Below are 23528 nucleotides of genomic sequence, written 5' to 3' on the forward strand. Positions count from 1 at the left end.
AAAAAGAAAGAAAGAAAGAAAGTCTTGTGTTCATTGTGTTGATTGAAAGCTTCCTTTAGTAGCATTGTCTAAGGTGCTCAATTTAGATTTGCAACAGTATCGTTTATTTTTCACTCCTTCAAGCTTAAATGTAGATACTATTTCCTTAGGGAGAATCTGTGATATTCTATCATGGGATGGCCCCGTTAAGGTGAATTCCTTTGCATGTGCCAAGAAGTATAGTAAATTTGTGTGCATGTAAATTTTGATTCATTTGTGTCTCTTGGTGGTTCTTTTCATTTGTAACAAAAGATCCAGGAAAGAACTAAATCTAATTCTAGTTTGGAAAAAAATTATTAATTTTGTCTGTAGGGAATTCTTTGTCATGTGTGTAATGGTAAAAATAAAACAGCACTGTTCCCCAAGTGGCCCATTGGCCTCGACAGGCAGCAGATCCCAGGCCAGGAATCACACAACGTGTGAGAGACCACAGCGGGCCACGAGCAGCTGGTCCCATGAAGAGCCGCAGTTGCGGCAGGTGAGAGACAGATGGATAGGCACGCCATACAGAGTGAGGTTGGATATTTATTTAGTGGGTTATGGAAGGGAGAGGGGAGACAGGGGAGCAGGGGAGAGGAGGAATCACAGCAGCAGCTACCTCTTTGGGAAAAAGAAGGAAAGGAAGAGAGAGCTCGGGCTGCAGACAGGAAAGAAGAGCTGCCTGCCTCCATGGAGGACGGGGGAAGGAGTAGGTGGGGTGGCTCTTACAAGGACAGGACAGACCATTACATTCCCATCTCTTTTTCTAGTATAAAGGTGGGGGGGTTAGGCACAATAGACTAAAGGAATTGGGGCAGCAGATTCTCAAGACTACTTCCTGCTTATTTGTGGGCATCGTCTTGGTGTGGGGGTAACCTGAGAAAGCTGGGTGCTGGTCACATTCTGGGGTAGGTGGTCTCTTTGCTCCTGTCTGGTGTTTTTGGTGTGAAAATGTCTGATGTCTTTTACACCTGTTTAAGATATTGGCAGAACAGAGGACAAAGTTAAGTTTAGGGGAAAAAAAATTTTGTAGGACCAAATTTTGAAATGAAAGGGGTGTATCTGACTTGTTTAAGGTGCATCCTATAATTTGGCTCCCTGGAACTCAAAAGAATTTTTTGGTCTTATGAAAACATAAGTTTTAGACAGTAGCATATTTATATCAGAATAACTGTGACAGATTTTTTTTGCACAACAAAAAGTATTTTTAAGACTATGAAAGGCAGCATGAGAGAGAAATTTGATAGCTTGTATTTGTCCATACACCTTTATAACCTGCAGGTACACACCTTAATAAATTGTATTTGTATTTTACTGAAATTTGTTTGGTGATGCTATCCTTTTACACTGACAAAACCTCAGCTGTCAAACTGCATCAGAGATCTTTGAGAAGGATAAAATTTTACTTGAGTTATTGATTAAAAAGCAACAGAGAACTTACTTGGTTGGCATCTAGAGCTACTCCTCAGGCTCCTCCATGGTCGTTAAGGGTCGTATTTTTCTTTTGCTGTTTGGTGTAGGACTTGCCAGGCTCCAGAAGATTCTGTGGGCTAAGAAATCTGTAGGAAAACAAGTGTACCTTGACCTGAGCAGCTAGGCTGTCTATTCCAGTGATACTGTCCACTGTCTGGGCATCTTCAGTTTAGATGAAAGCAGTTTTGCCCAGCACTTGGCAGTTGAAGCAAATTGTGGATGGACACTGTTCTGTGCCCATTTGTCTTCTATCTTCTTTGGAGGAAATAGAGTGCTGTTGCTAGGAGCCAACTTGTCTCTTTTTGTTACAAAAAGTTTTTTAATAATTAAACATTTAAATGTCATATTCCCCAGATCTCTGAGCAGTTGAGGGCTGTTTGCCAGGTATAGATGAGTTATAGCTACAGTATAGAATCTGCCTGGAGAGCTGAGTTTGAGCTTGACTGTACTGGCTCTCATTTTAACAGGTAAAGCAGGGTTGGATTAAGAGACTTAAAAGTACATACCAATTTAAACATGAGACGTATTGTTTTTGTAGTCTAAAATGAGATACAATGGACAGACAATTACAACATTTAACAGTAAACATAGGTGCATTTTTAAAGACAAAAACATAAGTAAACCAGGGGACCAAGCAGGGTATACTTCAGTAAAGATGGCGGGACATGGTCACCTGACCTGGCTCTCAGTTACAATGGCAGCAAAGTCACCTGACCTCAGTTAAGATGGCGATGAAGTTACCTGACCCCAGTTAAGATGGTGGTAAGGTCACTTGACCTCAGTCAAAATGGCAGCAGTCACATGTTGTATGGAAAAATCCCCATTTTCTGAGCCAAGGGAGTTTTAAACATAAATAACAAGAGAGACCCAGAGGCATGTTGCCAAGCCAGTGCACCACATGCCATGGTGGGGAGCAGAGGCTAGAACTGAAAATAGCTGCTTCATGGATCCGACCAATCTTGTTGGTTTTACAAGCGGGTAGTTGATAGTTTGAGGAAAGGCGGAGCCAGTGGGAGACCAGTGAAGCATAGTTTGAGGGTTTATACCATAGCTGAAAACGTGAAAACCCGTGAAAAACACCACAGGGTCTATAGAAGTGTGTCCTTTCTCTAAAAACAGTGTTAAAGTCTGACTAGCTTCGGTATAGGCGACTTAGAAGCCAGAGAGGCTAGAGGCCGCTCTGTGCAGTCTCTCATGGTGGGGACCACTGATGAGTGGTCCAAAAGAAAATAAAAAGGGAAAAGAAAAATCTGAGGAACCCTGGGCCCCCTAATTGAATGCACCGCACAGCGTGTGCAATGCTAGCACAGGAGGACCAACCCTGGGTTGTCTGGTCATGTTTTTAGTTATAGAAAGCAGCGAAGGGCTCAATCGTAGCTGTGAAGGCTGGTTGGGGGCTGGAAGGGGAAAACTCACCAGTGAAGCTGCTGGTGTGCATAGAGATAGGTTCAGGCAGATGGAATTCATGGTTGTTGTGGAAAAAATACCCGGTTCCGGATCCCAACCCCAGGAGAAGGGTGGTAGAGCCTCCTGGGTTTCGGCACCAATGATATGGTTTAAGTAAAATGACACCATTCCCCAAGTGGCTGCAGCAGTCAGCAGGTTCTGAGACCACAGTGGGCAATGAAGGCAGCCATCCCAGACAGGGAGCCCCTGAGTGGCCCGCGAGTCTCAGGCTGACAGCATTGGCAGGGAGCCCCATGGTGGATGAGAGACCGAGGTGGATGGGCACACCTCAAGATCATGCTGCAGGTACCTCAAAGGTCCAGGGCAGGGAGCCACGCTGCAGGTGAGAGACAGAGACATGGATAGGGATGCCATGCAGAGTGAGGTTGGATATTTATTTAGTGGGTTATGGAAGGAAAGGGGGAAGAGCAAAGAGAGAAACAGAGGAGGGAAGGGAAGAAGTGGGAAGAAGGGAGAGAGGCAGAAGCTGCCTCTTTGGGGGAGAAATTGAAAAAAGGTTGAGAGCTCAGGCTGGAAGCAGAAGGAAGATCTGTCTGCCGTGGTGGTGGGAGGGAGTGGGTAGGGCTTGTCTCTTAAAGGGACAGGATAGACCATTACAATGTCTGACTAGTTTCTGTGCTCCCTCCCCCCCTTTTCATTTTCAGCTTTTTTATTCCTAAAGTGTAATTACAGGGACTTAGGGTTCAGTTTACTTATAAAAGAACTTAGTTGATACTAGTTTAAATTCTGTTGTTTTAACAGTATCCACATTGCTCCCCAAAGGCCAAATTGGGTTTGCTCTAGGGGATAAACTATCTCCTCGTAAAACCAGCTTTCTTTGGGGGAGGGAGTTTGACTCAGGATTTCTTTGTGCAACTTTGGAGTCTCTCCTGGCACTTGCTCTATAGACTGTAGGCTGGCCTCAGACTCACAGAGATCTGTTTGCCTCTGCCTCCCAAGTGCTGGGATTAGAGGCATGCACCACCACAGCCTGCTTGAAATAATGGAACTGGCTGTGGGTTTACCTCAGGTGTAATGTGTAGTATGCGGGAGTCCCTGGGCTCATTGGCCTGCTCTAAGGAAAAATACACAAATTAATGTTGGAGACTATGTGTTGCTCGTTGTTCTAGGCTTGTCAGTGGCACTTCCTACCTTGCTGGCATTTTTGTTTTTGTCCTTTTTGTTGTTTGCAGTAGTGAACTCATAGTTTGCTTCCATCCCAGGATGACAGGATCTTGCTCCTATTTTGCACTTTATATTTTGTTTCATTTACCAGGGATCTAGAACAGTGCGTATTAGACATTCCTCATTCCTTTTTGTAGCCTACAATGGAAGATTAGAAATTTAAGTTGCATCCTTATAGACACAATAGTTGGCCTTAAGAAGATATCTCTTGATCTATCAAAAAACTTCAGAATCAGAGGAAGAGAAATGGTAGATGGGATCCAGAGTGTCATTGAGAAAGCAAAGAGGATTGGCAGATTGTCCAAGTGATTACTAACACTGACAAATACTTATCAATAGCATGAAAAAAGGTGAAGATGATAAGCCCTAAGAAAAGACAGATTTTTGGTTCTTACAAATAACAGATACTTGGAATTTGGCAACTTCTGAATTATGTGCATTTTTGTTTTTAATTACAAAAATAGATAGTATTGCCACTATCTACACCATTATACCAGCCAGATACATGTATTTCCAGTACACTCTCCAAACTTATTTTACTTCATAAATCGTCCATTCTGTTCTGTTCTCATCTTCACTCTACTAACGCTCTTATAAATCGCCTTATGTGGGAATACTTTGAACCTTTCTAATCTGTTCTTTGCTTTGTAGTAATAGTGATTTAAAAAATAATGTCTATTCGTGCCTTCTTTATTTAATCTTTCTTCAGACAAAGACTACCATTGTCGTGTGGCCTTAGTTGATCTGACCCTTGCCTACCTTGCTGCCAGCTCCTTCTCTTGCCAATCTTCCCCTTGATTCCTATACTAAAGTGCTACTTGTTTACTTTCAGCTCTTTAAATGAGCAATGCTCTTCTTGCATTTTTCTTTGTGCTAATCTCTGACTGAAAGGCTTTTCCTCTAGTAGCTTTCATAGCTTGGTGTTGATGAAGTCTTTTTTTTTTAAAAAAAATTTTTTTTTAAGGAAAAAACTGTTGATTTATCTGGGTAAATTCTTTTGTGTCTCCATAAGTGCTGACAACTTTTTGTACATTTCCTTTTATTGGCACTTCTTAATAGAGTGATCATTACAGTAATGTGGCTTTCCCAGTTAATCTTAAGAAGAACTCAGTAAAATATGTATCATTATCCTCGATTTAGTAATGAGTTCTGTATCCTGCTCAAGACCATTGTTGTAGTTGTGTTGTGATTTCTGTTGCTTTGATAAAACACCACGACCAAGAAAGAGTAACTTGGCAAGGAAAGGGCTTATTTCAGCTTGAAATTCTGCACCACGTTTTATCCTCAAAGGAAGTCATGGGAGAAAATTCAAGTTGGACCTGGAGGCAGGAACTGAAGCAGAGGCCATGGAGACATGCTGCTGCTTCCTAGCTTATTCCCATGAATGTCTTGCTCAGCCTGCTTGTATAATCCAGAACTACCCAGTCAGAGATTTCACTGCCCACAGTGAGTTGGGCCCTTTCCCACATTAATCCTTAATCAACATGACACCCTACAAAATTATATGCAGGCCAACCTTTTTTCTCCTCCTCCCCCATCTGTCTGTCTCTCTCTTAAATGTTTTGTTTTATGTACATAGGCACCTTGCCTGAATGCATGTTCATGTACCATATGCATGTAGTACCCATTCAGGCCAGAAGAAGGCACTGGATTTCTTCTTCCCAGGCTAGAGAGACAGCTTAGTGATTATGAACAATGATTGCTCTTCCAGAAGACTTGGGTTCAATTTTCAGCATCCACATGGTGACTCATTACTATTCATAACTCCAGTTTCAGAGGATCAGATAACCTTTATGGACTCCACAGGCACTACATTCGTATGCTACACAACAGACATACTTGCAGGCAAAATAGTCATACACATAAAAATAAATAAAATAAATGATTTAAAATAGTCTCTCTTTCAAGATCTGTGTAGGCTTGCATCAGAATTGATAAAATCCATCCAGTACAAACATTAAGCTAATTAGTAGGGTAACTTGAATTTGAACTTGTTACTCTGTTAGGATTCTAACTGTCATAAGGACAGAGACTGTTTACTTTTCCTTATTCTTGTGCATTCAATACCTAGCCTTGTACTTGGAGTGACTAGTATATTGAACTATGGAGAAAATTGTACTTAAAATTATTATTATTATTATTATTATTATTATTATTATTATTATTATTATTTTGGTTTTCAAGACAGGGTTTCTCTACGCAACAGTCCTGGTAGTCCTGGGACTTACTTTGTAGACCAGGCTGGCCTTGAACTCTCTGTCAGCCACTTCTATCAGTCTTTACCTCCCAAGTACTAGGATTAAAGGCATGCACCACCACTACCCAGGTAAAATTATTTTTTAAAAAAATAGTTATTTTTACTTTGTTAGTGTTTTGCCTACATATATGAATGCATATGTACTACAAGCATGCCTGGTGCCACAAGAGAGTGTTGGATTTATTGTAATTAGGTTTACAGATGGTTGTGAGCTGTCATTTGGGTGCCAGGAACTGAACCAGTGTTGTCTACAACTGCTGAGCCATCTCTCTTTAGTCTAAGTTTAAATTTTTACTATACATTAAACTATATGCATATAAAATGAAGACTTAATCTTTTTTAAGATTTATTTTTGCTTTATTTTTTTGTGTGTGTGTTTGAGTGTTTGTATATATGTATATATGTGCACCATGTGTATTCCTGGTGCCCACAGAACCAGAAAAGGATGTCAGATCTCCTGAAGCTAGAGTTACAGATAAATGTAAGTGATCATGTGGATGCTGGGATTCTAACACAGATCCTCTGTAAGAACATCTGGAGTCATCTCTCCAACCACTTGAAGTTATTTTTACGTGTATCATTTGCCTACTTTCTGGAATGTCTAGTATATCAGTTTAGAGGCTAAGGAGAAAATGTGTTTAATCTTTGTCCAGTTTGGTGTTGCACACTATTAATCCTAGACCTCATGAGGCAGAGTCATGTGTCATATTATGAGTTGAATACCATCCTGATCTAAATAGTGAGTCCCAGGCTAGTCAGGGATACATAGTGGGGCCTTGTCTAAAAAGACAGTTCTCATATAATAACGTCTTCATTTTATATGCATATAGTTTAATGTATAGTAAAAATTTAAACTTAGGCTAAAGTAAGAAAACTGATAGTCTATTTGGTTGGTATTTTATTCTTTTTAATATTTTTCAACAATTTATGTGACCAGATTCTTTTATTACTAGGTATGTACAAGCTGTGAAGATAATGCAGAAGCTAATGGGTTTTGTGTAGAGTGTGTCGAATGGCTCTGCAAAACATGTATTAGAGCTCACCAGAGAGTGAAGTTCACAAAAGACCACACAGTCAGGCAGAAAGAAGAAGTATCTCCAGGTAATGAATCGGGTTTTCACATTTCTCTTTTTCTTTCTCTGAAACTGTATTTTTAGTCTTCCTATATACAGCTATAAACATTACACACACTTGGAAGTATACTTTTTGATAGAAAGAAGTCAATGTTTTAATTGAAATTGTACTTAGAGGTGCTAATAAGTATGATATATATATAATAAGGCAAGATTCAATATATATATACATATGTATATATATATATGTATATATATATATTGCCTTATTATATTGGGGGCCATGTGTTAAAGCAGGTGACAACCAGTATTCAGATGTCATCCCACCAGAGGAATGGTTATCTGATAGAGGTTAATCCTTTCCAGACAAGGCCTGTAGGACCATCAACTCTGTAAACTGTTGGTCACTTTTGCTAAAGGAGCTTAGTACCTCCCCAATACCTGCATTGTAGTATATAATTTTATGTGATGTGTATATGTAATCTCATGATTGCATCTCAGTCTTATGGGCACATATATCTGTTAGTGGTTAGGAATATGACTTTTCATTTAGCTATATAGTTTTGATATGTATAGTATATACTGGTACATCCTTCGTTACTGGCTCTATTTTCCCACAAGGACTGTCGACACTTAATAGCCTGCCTTATTTTTTTTGCTTATTAGGTGACTTCCCCCTACTCTATGGGATCCCCAGTGAGAAAATTTAGTCATACAGTCAAAAACCTTGGTTCCCACAATCAAATCTCTATTCCATTTCCTGAGATAAAACCTAGAAGTTAGCTCCCTGCAATTATTTTTTATTTGGGAGGACATTTAGTCAAGAGACAAGTCTTCCAAATAGATCACCTTCAAAGATAGGGCTATGGCACATCCAAGCTTGTTTGATTCTTAGTCCTTCCTGATAAGGAGACTGGATGTCCCAAATTCCACCACAGCCGACTTGGGAAAGTGTTAACCTCGGTTGACGCCCAGCTCTAACCCTAAAAAAGCTATTAGATTCCATACAACTACTCTTAGCTCCAATTACCATAATAGAATTTTCACCTAGGGATATAGTATCATCCATGAACTCTGTTTCTCCCTTTTTAGAATTTAAAGCTTCCTAAATCATCTTTTTTGCCTCTTAGTGCTCTCCAGGCATCTTTCTAGCCCTGCCTCCTAGACCGTAAAGGAGTTGACAGTGTCACACTGACCAGCTCTTACCTTACCCTGAAAAATTCTGGCCTTGTAACCTTGCTTTTACCAGAAAATTGCTGTGTGTGTGTGTGTGTGTAAACTAGAAACCTTGTAGCACGGGAGAATAATAAAGAAACTAGCATGAGGAAGTACTGAGTTAAGTTTGTTCCTTCACCCTTAGATAGTCAGAGGAAGAAAGTCAGTCCTTTTTGCTTATTGTAGCTTCCAATGTGAACCCTGAGAGGATGTTGAGACTGGCCCTCATAGCCATCTTTATTAATGCATATTCTCAAACAAATTCAGTTTGGTGTGATCAAACCAAAAAGAAAACAAAATAAAACAACTTTTGCTTTTGTTAATCCACTGAGAGTGAAGAACATTATCCAAATTCTTTGGTCAAATTACACAAACTTTATTTTCCAGGCAAACAGGGAAATCTTCCTAGAGTGGAGTTTGAGAAAATAGCCTTGAACGCAGGAGAAGGTAGGGTTATATCGCCTAAAAAACTGCGAGACAAGGGGTTTTTCAGGAGATGTGGGATTTTCAGAGGAGTTTTGGTTATGTAGGAACTTGGCTAAACATTTCAAAATTACTTGGTAGAATATCGATCAGGAAGTGTTTAAAGGGAGAGTCAAAACTCCATAGTGTGGATAGCATGTTAAATTCAGGACCAGGCTGTTGTAAATAAAAACCCAGAAACAGATATTAGGGGGTGAAAACTGAGAGGTCAGAAGCAGAGCAGCCCACCAGTTCTTACCTCTATGAAATCTTCAGACCGAATGGGGTATCCTGTTTCTACAAGTCCTCAGACTGAATACCATGTCTGCGAAACCACATACTGAATCCTGAGCTCCTGTCTCCTTCTACCTTATGTTCGTCTCTCCACCTAGCCACATCACTTCCCATCCCTATCCCAGTAGGGCTGTGATAAATTTGTGTGCCACCACTGCCTGACCTCTGTGGCAGTGTTGTTAACTCCACACTGATCTTCAGGCAAGCTTTATTTGTTAAAGCACAAACAAAATATAACCACATTTCCCCTTTTTTGTCTAAAATAAAAAAGGTTATGACTGATATAAAAAACTTTATATAGTGAGTACAATAACTATATATAATATATACAGGCAATAAGTACATCAGCAACATCTAGTCCATTTGCCTTTGACAAATTCAGAGAAAATACTCCATTATCTATCCTATCTTGGTGAGTTCAAAGTGTTGTACCTAGTTCACTTTTTTGTTTGTTTGTTTGTTTTTGTTTGTTTGTTTTTTGAGACAGGGTTTCTGTGTAGCTTTGGAGCCTGTTCTGGAACTAGCTCTTGTAGATCAGACTGGCCTCAAACTCACAGAGGTATGCCTTCCTCTGCCTCCCAAGTGCTGAGATTAAAGGCATGTGCCACCACTGCTTGGCAACTTTTTATTCTAATTTACTTTACCAATCCAAAATTATCGTTTTATGTCTTTCAACTTTAACATTATACACTTTACATTTCAATTGTGAATTTCTTTTCTGAGCCTAGTAAATAAGAAAAACTATAATTACCTAGTTTTAACTCCCTCAGAGAACCAAGATAGAAGTATTAATTGAGTAAGAACAAATTGGAAGCAAGCAACTTTCAAAAAAATGTGAGAAATAACAGAAACAGCTTGCTACCCAAGGTTCTTCTGTAATTTTGGGGCATCCTTCTTTGGCCTATAGGCCTAGCACATTGGATAGACTTCTATGAAGCAGGACTTTGAAAGACTGTCCTGCCTTATCTTGACAAAGTTTGGCAGTTGATCTCTTTTGTGTCCTGCTTGTCCAATTTGCACAACATACTGTTAGCAATCAAGAGCACTTTGTTGCCTAGTGATTTATAGTGAAAGGAGCAGCGGGCCGCTTTCCGCAGCCCAGCTCCCAGCTGCCTGGCTAGCTAGCTTATACCCCAAAATAACAAGACACAAATTGTATTCATTTAAACACTGCCTGGCCCATTAGTTCTAGCCTCTTATTGGCTAATTCTCACATCTTGGTTAACCCATTTCTAATAATCTGTGTAGCACCATGAGCTGATGGCTTTCCGGGAAAGATCCTAACCTGTGTCTGTCTCAGGTTGGAGAACCATGGCGTCTGCCTGACTGTGCTTTCTTTCCCCCATAATTCTGTTTTGTCTTCCCTGCCTTCCTATGTTCTGGCCTATCAGGCCAAGCAGTTTTCTTTATTAATTAACCAGTGAAAGCAACAGATAGATAGAAGACCCTCCTACATCAGCTTACTTTTCTGCAAAGAAAATAAACTCAAATGTGCAGTTTCTTCAGTGATTATCATCTTCTGAAGTAGATTGGTGCTGCCAGTAGCAGACATGTCTCATTGTCATAAAAATGTCATATGTTATTAAAACATCTTAAATGCCATATTCTGTAGCTCTCTGAAGTGTTTCAGGATGACCTGTCTGTCTAAACTATATCTCTGTTTTACCTTGAAAACAGGCCTGATATGACTGCAAGTTCATATAGTTGACTAATTACTAACTTTCCTTTCCTTATACTATACTAGAAGGACTAGAAATATGCATTGCATTGTTTTTTCAGTTTTTCAAGACAGGGTTTCTCAGTAGTTTTCTAGCCTATCCTTGAACTAGCTCTGTAAACCAGAGTGGCCTTGAACTCACAGAGATCCACCTGCCTCTACCTCTCAAGTACTGGGATTAAAGGCAGTGGACCACCACTGCTCAGCTTTCATTACATTGTTGCATGAGCTGTGTAGGTGCAATACTTTGAACAACATTAGCAATGTTTGTACAGTATGTTCTAACAAAAGTAATCTTAAATTTGTGTCAACATACAAAAATCCATATCAATATAAAATATTTTAAAGTAGTAGTTGCTTGTTTTGGTTAAAAGTAAATTCAATAATCTACCTTTTTATTCTATTTATCTCCCCCACCCCTTTTTTCAGATCCAGTAATCTAATCTCATTTCCTATCATATAATCTTATATCCTATCATATATATATATCATCCTTTTTCTTTTCAAGACATGAACCCTGAATCTAAACTCCTTTGTTCAGTTTTTTCCTTACTGTTACCAATAATAACTTGGATCCAACCACCTAAACAAATATCCATAACAATACCAACACCACCCCGATACCACGCACCTCACCTCTTGGGAATGTGGGAATCGTGTTTTAAAATTTACTTCCTGCTATCCAGGGGGCGATGACATTTTAGGGGATCCTGAAAAGAAAAATTGGGGTTAATTGTCAAGTCTTAGAGGTAGCTATATCATTTGTTGTTCAGTTTCAGCACAATAGGAAAGTGCAGGACTTGTCTCAAGTTGTGACTAGGATAGGCTGTGAGCCTGGATCATCTCATCTAGCAACTTGGATATTGTTCTGAACAGTTTGTAGCTCAAAGCTGATCATGGCTTAGTGGTGTTATCATAGTCCTGGTGGAATTATCGTTCTGGGGCCCCCATCATCCATTGGGAGATCTCAGAGGTCACTGTTAAGAAGTGTAGTCAGTGTTCACTGCTAAAAAGTGATACTCAAACCCGAAGTCATGTACAAAAAGCTAAATGAAGCCTTTTTCTAGAATTAGTACTCTACATGATCATTAATAGCATGACAAAAAGTTTAAAATATATACATGTTAATCTTATAAATTTGAGATAATATTTATATCTTAAAAGTTCTAAAGAGTCAAAATAGAACCAAGAGATTATGAGATTAGTGGCAATAAAATAGTCCATTAAGTTTGGTTTTTCTTCTGTCCCATATCAGGTGGTTCTTCTGACATGAGACAGAGATTTTATATTTCACTTTAGCAAGCATGCTTGGGTTTAGAGAAGGAGAGACCCACACTCCAACTCCAAAGCCAGCTTTAATCTTTAATTGTACTGGAATTACCAAAAGACCATTTGTATTATATATCTGTAGAGAACAGCAGAAACAAACATTAGGAAAAATTTATGAAATTTTATCCTGTTGAAAATGTAATAACAATAGGCCAGTTTATTCTTTCTTTGGACATTTTCTCTGGATGATTGGTCCTTTTTCTTCAGATGTTTCATTTCCACTGGTCTTCAGATTCCTTATCTAGGTGCTTTCATTCTTCTGAAAAGACAAACGAAAATCCTTCCCCAACTCTAATTTTGGGGAGTTTCGTTTTTGGCAAGTTATATCTGATTGTGTAAGAAGCAGTTGTCAGTTGTATATGTTAGTTTAGATTGAATTGTCACGCTGTTTGAACTATCACCTCTTCTAATTAAGAGATCTCTCTTGTTCAAATCTAACCTTTAACAATTTTGATGGTATCCATACCTTTTCTTCTCCTGGTTTCCATTCTGAGGTCAGCATGTCTTTAATGTATACAGGCTGATTTAATTTCATAGTTTTTTTCTTTTTATTAGCTAATGTCTCTTCACGGCTGTTGTTCCTTTCTCATTAGCATTTAGAAAATTCAAAGTTAAGGGGCTCTGTCTCTCTCCCTTCTTCTCTTTCTCCTCTCTCTCTCCTTCTCTCTCTCTCTCTCTTCCTCTCTCTCTTTTCCTTTCTTTCTCTCCTTGTTAATAAATTCTTATATGGCTAAAAAAAAAAAGAAAGAAAGAAAATTCAAAGTTAATAAAACTTTTGCAATTTATTATGGGTGGTCTTTATTACCTCTATCTGTTTATTTAGCAAATTAGAGTTAGATTTGATCCTTCTATGACTGCTTGTAGAATTCTTTATGCCTTTAATATGCTTTATTTTGCAGTAGTCAAAAAACTTTCATTTTATTAGAGACAGTCAGTCTTAAATTGTACAGGTATACCCATGATGTCCATAACTTCTAATAAATGTGTGATTACTAAATCAGCCCTTTCTGAACTCAAAGCAATTGCCCATTGAAATCCAGAATAAGTATCAATGTTTTGGTGAACATATTTTAGTTTTCCAAATTCTACAAAATTTAACACATCCATCTGCCAGATTTCATTCCTTTGAATACCCTTTGGGTTACTTCCTGCAGGTAGAAGTTTTTTTTGTACAAAGAACAAGTAGGTATTTCCTTTTTTTTCTTTTCCTTGACCTTTTGCCAAGTGATGGAAAAATCTTTTTTTAAACCTTTGCTATTGACTTTTCATGAAATTCTGAGGCTTCCAGCTCATTTCCTATGAATAGTTCATCAGTTTCTTCATTACCTTGTGCTATTAAGGCCTGGCAGACCTGTATGGGATCGGAAATGTGTTATATATACAGGATGATTCCTATTCCTGATTATTGCTGTGTCTATTCCTGCTAATTGACAAAGTCTCAGTATTCCTTTTAGTATCAACTCAGAGACCTTTTCCACATAAGCTTTTAACTTTTTACTCTGTTTATGTGGTCAGAAAGGTCCATTTTAAGATAATGTCTTCTCTTTGCATTAATATTCCTGTAGGGTAATATTTAGAGGATAATATGACCAGAATGCAATTGAGATTGGATACACATAATACATATGTGCATCCTATAATTTGTTTTCCATCAAAGCCAATTCTCTCTCAGTGTTAGGTGATAATTCCCTTGGACTATTTAAGTCCTTGTCACCGTCTAAGGTTTGAACAACTTACTCAGTTTATCATTTTCTATCCCAATATTGTTTTATAGATAGGAAATGTCTCCTAGCAATCTTTGAAAGTCATTAAGAGTTTGAAATCAATCTGTCCTAATTTGTACCTTTTGGTGTCTGATTTTTTTGTATACCTATTTTATTAATTAATAGACTTTTAATAATTAATAGTCTCTTCTGTTTGGAATTTTTCAGGAGCAATTTGTAATCCCCAACAAGACAAAATTGTTTTTTTTCTTTCATTTTATTTATTTATTTATTTATTTATTTATTTATTTATTAAAGATTTCTGCCTCCTCCCCGCCACCGCCTCCCATTTCCCTCCCCCTCCCCCAATCAAGTCCCCCTCCCTCATCAGCTCGAAGAGCAATCAGGATTCCCTGATGTGTAGACAAAATTGTTTTTATGTCTTCAAACATTCTTTCTAAAGTATCTATATTGAATCATCTAGTAAGATGTCGTCCATGTAATGGTAAGGTATAGATCAAGGAAATTGCTTATGTATCATTTCCGTGGGCTGCAGTACAAAATATTGGCACAGGGTGGGGCTATTTAACATTCTCTATGGGAATCTTCCATAAATATCTTTTAGCAGGCTGAGAATTATTCTAAGTAGGAACTGTGAAGGCAGATTTTTCTGTCTTTTCTTGTAAAGGTAAAGTGAAGAAACATTCTCTTAAATCAGTAACTGTAAGGCATCACCCTTTAGGTAATAGAGAAGGCAGAGGAATTCCACACTGTAGAGAGTCCATTGACTGAATCACCTTATTAACAGCTCTTAGATCTGTAATTGTTCTCCATTTTCCTTTTTTTTTTTTTAAAGAACAAATACAGGAGAATTCCAAGGGCTGGTTGATTCTTCAATATTCTGAGCATTTAACTGCTCCTATTCCAGCTGTTCTGAAGCCTGCAGTTTCGCTGTTGTTAAGGGCTATTGCTTAACCCATACAGGTTTGTCTGTCAACCATTTTAAAGGGAGGACTGCTGCTGTCTTTGAAAGATGAGCAGCCATTGTGCCCTTCTAATATTTTTTCCTTTAACATATTTTAATTTATGGTCTGTCTGTCTCTGAGATCGAAGGAATGTTAATCTGATTATTCTGTTGCTGTAACCAATCACATCCCCATAAACTCATTGGTATGTTAGGCATATATGGGGCTTTAAATTTTTTCTCTCTTTCTGGCCCTATACATTTGACCCATCTTGTGCTCTGTTTTATCTGAGATAAAGTTCCACTTCCTCAAAACTGAACATTTACCTCTTGAAGAGGCCAGTTTGGATGCCAAGTATCTGGTACAATTATTGTGACTTCTGCACTTGTATCTCCAAGGCTTTCAGTGACAACATCATTTATTCATGTTTTTAAAATTTTGGCCTTTGTTCATTTATAAAAGTTTGCCAAAATATTCGCTTTATGGTTTCTCCTGAATTTTTTGTTCTCTCTTCTATAGCTGTTCTATCATGCAGAGCAGTATAGTTTTTCAAAATAGTGATTAGTTTCTTTGCCTCTGTAAGGGGTTTCCTTCACGATGACAGGAAACAACTAAACTGAGTTTGACATGCAGTCCTGTGAGAGGCTCATCAAGGGTTACCTTGACTGCCCCTTGTTAATATACATTCGTTAGTCCAGTGCCTGCCTTTGCCATACCTTCTGCATAATCCAGAAAGAAAGGGCATTCTGTTTGAATTATGCTTAGAAAGATCATTGTTTCTAGGAACGCCTTGTTTACAATCCCTTTTTACGTAACTTTGTCTACCGAAATGAACCATTTGACATTTTGCTTTTTCTTCATACCTCAGGAAATCATGTCTCATCTCCAAGCATCATCATGGTCATGAGATTCAATATTGTATCTCAGATCTATTCCTCCAAGAGTGCTGATCTTACACTTAGTGACTTAATTACCCTTTTCCATTTTGAATTAGCATTTTTTATAAGCCAGGAACTCTATTATTATTTGTCTAGCTTCTGAATTTGGTATCATTCTATTTACCGCTGAAGTTAGTCTTTATAAGAAATCAGAGCAGGTTTCTTTTGGCCCTGTATAACTTTAGTAAATGATTCAATTTTCTTTCCTGCTCATTCAGTTCTGTCCCAAGCATTTAAAACTGCTGTATGGCATAAAACTAGACAGTGGTTAACATATAGAGACTGCCTTTCTATATTAGCCTAGTCTCCTCCAAAAAGTTGGTCTTGTGAGATTTCCATACCTCTAGCCCTTCTTCATTATTCAATAGTCTTAGCCTCATCTTTTCACCAGGTCCTCCACAGTAATTGAGAACCAGGCTCTAAAGCTGATGTAACCAAGTCTTTCCAGTCTGGGGGGATAATTCTATGACAAGTTGATCATAAGTTTAACATCTGCTTCAGAAAAGGTGAATGCATGCCCTATGAGACTCGCTGCCATGGATCTCCTTAAATCTAACATTCCCAAAGGATTCCTGTGAGACTTGGTGCTATCATTTGGCAGTTCTTGTAAGGTGACTGGACAAATTAAGGTTGGTTGTTTGAAAACCTTAGGCTGTTTCTTTGTAACCTTATAATGCAGTATTCATAATGGTTTTTCTTTAAATTCCTGTGTCTGAGTTTGGATATCTCTATGATCTGTTTTTTTGGGGTTTTTTTGTTTTTGTTTTTTTGTTTTTCGAGGCAGGGTTTCTCTGTGGTTTTGGAGCCTGTCCTGGAACTAGCTCTTGTAGACCAGGCTGGTCTCGAACTCACAGAGATCCGCCTGCCTCTGCCTCCCAAGTGCTGGGATTAAAGGCGTGTGCCACCACCGCCCAGCCGATGATCTGTTTTTATAAGTTTTTCTAAGGTCTGTATCTTGGCACTCATATCAACCACCTTTTTTAGAGATAAACCAAGAATTATCAAGGGGATAATTAACATTATGTCGATTCCAGTTGGCTATCTCTTCATTTAATTGATTTAAATGTTCCAGTTTTAAATCATGCATTGCATAAGCATACAGCAACCTGACTCTCTTCATCATAATTGTGTTTCCCATTTTTGGGGAAAAACTTTCTCTTTTAACTAATTTTTTTTTTTCAAAATTCCAAATTGTCTCACCAAATCTGCTGCCGATGGTTCAGATGACTTCATGGTGAAGTATGAATCTGACTGCTACTGCATAGAACAGTAGAAGCCCTAACAGATTTCAATGCAGCTATCTAGTCTGGGAACAGCCTGAGAAGGGTGCCCAGGGAAAGCCCATCAGGAGAGAAGAAAGGAAAACCTTACCTCCAGCACAATGACATAGGCTGTGTGTAGCTCTGGACTACGCTGGTGGCTGCAAAGCCACAGGCAAGTGGCTTTTTTGTGAATTCATACTCCAAAAAGCCAGATGTAGAACAAATTCTAATTGGTCTTGATAATAAAAATTCAGAGTCAGCTATTGGGAGGAGCGGTGGAAACTGAAAAATCAGAGAAGCAGAGCAGCTAGTCATTAGTTCTTACCTCGATGAAATCCTCAGACTGAATGGGATATCATGTCTCTACAAGCCCTCAGATTGAATGCCATGTCTGTGAAACCTTAGAATAAATCCTGAGCTCCTGTCTCTTCTACCTTATTTTCCTCTCTGCCCAGCCATATCACTTCCTATTCTCACCTCTTTAGTGCTGGGATTAAAGGTGTGGGCCTGGAAAACTTGGCTCTGTTTCTCTTTTAGACTGATTCAGTCTCATGTAGCCCAGGGTGACCTCAAACTCACAGAGATCCAACTTCTCCCTCTGCCTCTCAAGTGCTGGGATTAAAAATGTGTCCCACCTCTGTCTGGCCTCTGGCTAAGTAGTGTGACTAGCTCTGTACTCTGATCTTCAGGCAAGTTTTATTTGTTAAAGCACAAACAAAATATTACCATACCAGACCTTCAATTCAGGTTGCTTTTGGGGATGAATGAGAGGTAAAGAAACATTTCACATCCAAACCAGAACAACTACCAAATTTTTCTATGGTTATTTTTCTTCTTCCTTTGTGAGTTTTGTATGTTTGTATCATTTTTTTTTAACTTATATGGTAGGTTTGGTTTTATATTTATTCATAGGAGTAGCTCTTTGGGTATATTTATCCAATTACTTCTACCCTTTAGTCCATTACTCTTGTGTTTCTTTTCAATTATTTAATTTTAAATTTCTGTTACTAGTGATGGGTGCGGTGATGCACAGCTATTATCCCAGCATTCAGGAGGCAGAGGCAACCTGATCTACATAGCAAGTTCCAGGACAGGCAGAGCTACATAATAGAGAGAAAACCTGTTTACCCTCAGAAACACCCCCCCCCAAAAAAACCCGAAATTTTTTTTAATTACTGGGACAGATGAGCTATATACTCAATGTGTGTTTTAGATAAGTATTTGAATTATAGTATTTCGCTGTTTCAGTTTATTTTAAGATATTCTGTACTTGCAGAGTTGGGGTTTTGTTTTGATTTTTTACTTTGGTAGTTCTGTGAATGAATATGATGTATTATTGAGTGTAAATTTAATAATTAGAGTGTGATTACTGTGAACCAAGAATTGATTGTATTAAAGGATCACCTGAAGCTCTGATCATCCTGCTTTTCCCTCTCAGGTTCTGGAGTTACAGGTCTAATCCAGTTTGACCTGCTTATGAGGTGACAAGGATTGAACCCCTGGGTTCATGTGTGCTAGCTAGACACTAGCAACAGGACTGTATCCCCAGCCTTGAAAGAATTCTGTACAGTTCTTTATTACTTTTTATTGTCAATTTTTCATTAACTCATGGTAAGATAATTTAAATCTACAACTTAATTTTCCTTTCTGGCTACTTCTAACATTTTTCTAAGAATTTTAAATCATAAATCTTTTAGATGTCTCCAATAGTTAAATTTATTAATGTTTCCCTATGAGAGGGGTAAAAAAAATTTTTTATTATAAACCATAAAAACTATTTTTGGACTTGAAAAATATAGGTTTATACATGTACTTTTTGAGAAAGGACTCTGTCTAAATAAAGACTTGTTGATGGAGCTGGGAATGTAGCTCAGTGGTTGTAGGCAGAGCCTGCTTGTTTGTTTCCTGGCCACCCAGACCTGAACAATAACACAGAAACTATATTAATTAGAACACTGTTTGGCCTGTTAGCTCAGGCTTCTTATTAACCAAGTGGCATGCACAAGGCTTTGAGTTCAAGTTCTAAAAGCACAAATAAATAATAATAATAAAATACTTATCCTTGTCCAGGCAGTGGTGGTTCACGCCTTTAATCCCAGCACTTGGGCCTGGTCTTCAAGAGCTAGTTCCAGGACAGGCTCCAAAGCCACATATCCTAATTTAAAAAAAAAAAAAAACAATTGGTTTATTGTGAATTTGTGAGTTTATGTGTGTATGCAGTGCCTACAGAGGTCAGAAGAGAATATCTAAACTGGAACTAAAGACACAGGCAGTTTTGAGCCACCTGATGGGGTGCCGAGTCCTCTAGAAAAATGGCAAGTGCTGTTGCCTGTTGACTTCCATCTTCTGAAAGGGACAAATAGGCCAGGAAATAATAACAAGAATTGACAAATGTGATTTCATGAAAATGTTTCTGTTAAGCAAAGTAAATAAAGTAAAAAGGCTACAGCTATTAATCTTTGAGGGGATTAAGACCTAGCCTAGGCTATACACAGGAGCTGAGAAGATGGCTCAGTTAGTAAAGTGCTTGCTGTACAAGGATAAGGACGTAAGTTCAGTCACTAATATCCATATTAAAAAGCCTAGCATGATGACTTACTTGTAATTTGAGTGATGAAGCATCTGGGAATGGGGGCACAGACACATGCTGAATTCTGAGCCGTATTGGCCAAGCAGCCTAACTTATTAGACAGATCTAGGTGCTAATGAGAAACTCCGTCTCCAAAACAGGTGGCTCCTGAGGAATGACACCTGGTCTCTGTACATACATGTTCATTACACATGTGTACCCAAACACACATGAACATACATAAAAAGTTTAGAATATATGAACTAAAAAAAACATCAAAGTACACCCCTCAAACAATCCAGTCAATAAAAGAAGCATGTATGGATAATAACTATATAAGAAAGTTCTGTTGCCTAAGCCATCAGAAATATGCAAATGAAAGTACATTTATGTTTTATCTCATTGCAGTCTTACTGGCAATAATAATAATAATAATCTAATGAGGATTCAGGAAAAAAGAACCCTTATAGTGTTGTTGGGAGTATAAATTCATGCAGTCTCCTCACAAAACTTAAGAATAGCTGGTAGGTATAGCTCAGTGGTTAAATATTTTCTTAGCTTATATAAAGCTCTAGGTTTAATTCCCAGTAAGAGGGGTGTGGGCATTCACAAACTAAAAGTACAGTTAACTTATGAAGAAGAAATATGTCAGTGTACACCAGAGATGCTAGAGATGCATACTCAACTATGGCCATATTTATGAGAGCCAGTTTGTAGAACCATCCCAGGCCAGTCCACAACTTCTTAAGAATATTTTATTATGTATATATGTGTTTTGCCTACATGTATTTCTGTGCATCACCACATTAGTGCCTGGTGCATGTGGAGACCATTAAGAGGTCATTAGACTCTGTGGAGCTCTAGTTACAGAGGGTTGTGAACTGCCATGTGGTTGCTGATATGGAAGAGGAGCAAGTCAGGTAATTCTTAACTTCTGAGCCTTGTTTCTAGTTCAAGTCCACACATTTTGATAGTCCTGTCTCATATTTAGGTTAGAAAACATTTAGTTTATATTCATAGGGACTATCTTAAAATGTTTTAATTTTATAAACTACATATTTTCATGACATATCTAGCCATTTAAATTACTCCTTAATTAAAGTGAAAATTTTTATTCAGTTCCCTTAAATGCTTGAAAAGTGTTCTAAGTTTTTTGGTTTTTATAATTTATTCTTTGTGAGTATGAGTGCAGGTACCTTGTGTGAGACATCTTATGGGAGTTGGTTCTCTCCTTCCACCGTGTGGGTTCTGGGGATTTAATTTAGTTCATCAGGCTTGGAGATATGAGGCTTCTCTTCCAACAGATTGGCACCAATGTGGTAGACTAAATCCATGTAAAACCTGAGAGGGCTTAGAAAAAAAACTCTAGTCACACAACAAACAAAGTTTAGCCACATTTTTTTTTTAGCTGGTGGCTTGCTGCAGCAGCTCCAGAGGTTTTCCTGATTCAGCAGTAGCAGGAAAAAGCCATGTCGTTTTAAAACATGGCTCCCTGGACCGTGCTGCCAGTGTGAATTCTGGCTATGGAGCATTGGAATGGCATTTGTGGGCCCACTCAGGGTCGGGAGTAAAGTAGCTGAGACCATGCCCATGGCTCAGCTCTCCCCGCCTGTACAGGCAGCAGGATCAGGTCTACTAGGTGTGCACAGGCAGGAGACAATGGCTCATTCCTGCCTCATACACAAAGATATTTTCAGGTTGCGCAGTGCTCTGCATGGAAGATTTAGCTATTACTCAGATAAAAAGGGTTTATGTACTGCACGCTCGTTCTCAGAGTTAAAGTGCTGAGCGCAGCTCCTACCTGACAGCCCCAAAGCTGGCAGTAATGGTACCCCCACCATTTTAAAAGTGGAGAGAGGTAGAGCCAGCATCCAGAGTAACTTCAAACAAGCTGCTTACCATTTTAAAAACTCTTCAAGACAGTAGAGGATTACAGATAATGCAATAAGGACAGATTCAGACATAAAAGAACTCTAAATGGGTCACAGTGTTGAATAAATGTATGTAAACTTGGGAGAGAGAAGAAATCTAGTATAGACAGTTGAAAAAGAAGTAAATCGTTTAAAAAAATCTTTAAAGAGACAGTATGGACAGTCATAGATTAAACAGTAAAGAAGAATAAGCCATGTAAAGATGGACTATACACATAGAGTCTGGATTATATATATTATTGTGTTTTCTGTAATTTTTTTTGACTGTGAAGGAGCTAACTACAGAGAGACATTTTATTGTATGACTGCTAAGTTAAACCAACAGAAAGGTGTCTTGATTCTAAAATTTGGTTCTAAGAATATGTTGCTTTGGAAAAGAGGATCTTCTTTTGTTTCCACAGAAGATGAGAACCTGTGGATTGCTTCCATACCAATATGGTTTGATGGACCAAGATCCCCCAAAAGATTTCTGTGAACACCCCCAAATAGAAGATACTTCGCCTGATAAACAGCAGGAAGCAGTTTAGAAAAACTAAGCCCATATTTCCAAATATTGTTTATAAATATTTCTTTGCATTTAAAGGGGGATATGCTATAGAGATTTGCATTGGTATGGATCTTGGTTATTGATAAAAATTTAAGGTCAGTTTTGTTTATATATATATATATATGCGCTTTTGATTAAGGTATTGTGTTTGTGCAGCTCATTTAAAAATGTAATGTACTAGATAGTCATCTATAATAGTCAAGCTTTTAGTCATGATAGTCAGGTTTTCTAGATGTACAGAGATGTATTTCAGATGGATAGACATTCTTCAAAGTTTTTTTTTTAAAGATTTATTTATTTATTAAGCATACAATGTACTGCTGGCAAGGAAGGCACCAGGTCTCATTACAGATGGTTGTGAGCCACCAAGTGGTTGCTGGGAATTGAACTCAGGACCACCGGAAGAGCAGCCAGTGCTCTTACCCTCTGAGCCATCTCTCCAGCCCCCTTCAAAGATTTTTAAAGATTCCAGAATATGGCATTTAAAATGTTTAAGAACTTAGGACTTTTGATGACAGTGAGACACATTTGCTCCTGGCAGCGCCAAGCTACTTCAAGAGGAAGATGGGCATCAAAGAGGCTCCTTATGGAGTTGGTTAGCCATTGGGCAAGGAAGTGTTCTTGTCTGCACTGCTTGATGAATTAGACATGCAACACCCACAAAGAAATGACTCCTAGACTTGCTTAAAGGTGAGACCATACTTCAGGGTTCCTGCTTCAGTGAAAGAGTCTGCCAGAGATACTATGGGCCTGAGGCTGAAGATGGATGCCCTGACAGTACAGAAGAACTTTGGGTGGCTGTCCAGGCAGCAAGATGTCTCTGTCAATTCTAGAGTTTTGGAAGTTGCTTATAATGCACTTCCAGTTTACTTAGGTAATAGTATATCCTTCTGGAGTCTTTGATGGAGTTGAAGAATTGATAGTTATAGTTTTTCTTAGTTACAATAAAAAAGTAGATATAAATATTGTATCTGTAATTCTTTTCGATACCTGTTTTGTTATATGTAATTTGCTATGTTGAAGATAAAGCCTTCCTTTTCATTTAAACAGAAAAGGGGAGGTGATGTGGAATTCCCCTCTGTATGTTGTGAATATCATTGGTTAATAAAGGAACTGTTTTGGGCCTATAGCAGAGCTATGGGGA

The 23528-nt window shown here is 38.4% G+C and overlaps 1 protein-coding gene across 4 annotated transcripts in view; it reads left to right on the top strand.

Annotated features, from left to right (window-relative positions):
• The window catches only part of Trim24 (tripartite motif containing 24), a 108652-nt gene that overhangs the window by 40751 nt on the left and 44373 nt on the right, over positions 1-23528 (top strand). For all 4 annotated transcript variants that reach the window (XM_041675501.1, XM_041675498.1, XM_041675499.1 and 1 more), the window contains exon 3: positions 7333-7480. In XM_041675501.1, coding sequence (XP_041531435.1) covers positions 7333-7480 — 148 coding nt within the window. The remainder of the gene's footprint in view (positions 1-7332; positions 7481-23528) is intronic.

Source organism: Microtus oregoni, unplaced genomic scaffold (genome assembly GCF_018167655.1).
Source record: "Microtus oregoni isolate MIOR12 unplaced genomic scaffold, Mior012 000026F_ref0000081, whole genome shotgun sequence".
NCBI classification, from domain to species: domain Eukaryota; kingdom Metazoa; phylum Chordata; class Mammalia; order Rodentia; family Cricetidae; genus Microtus; species Microtus oregoni.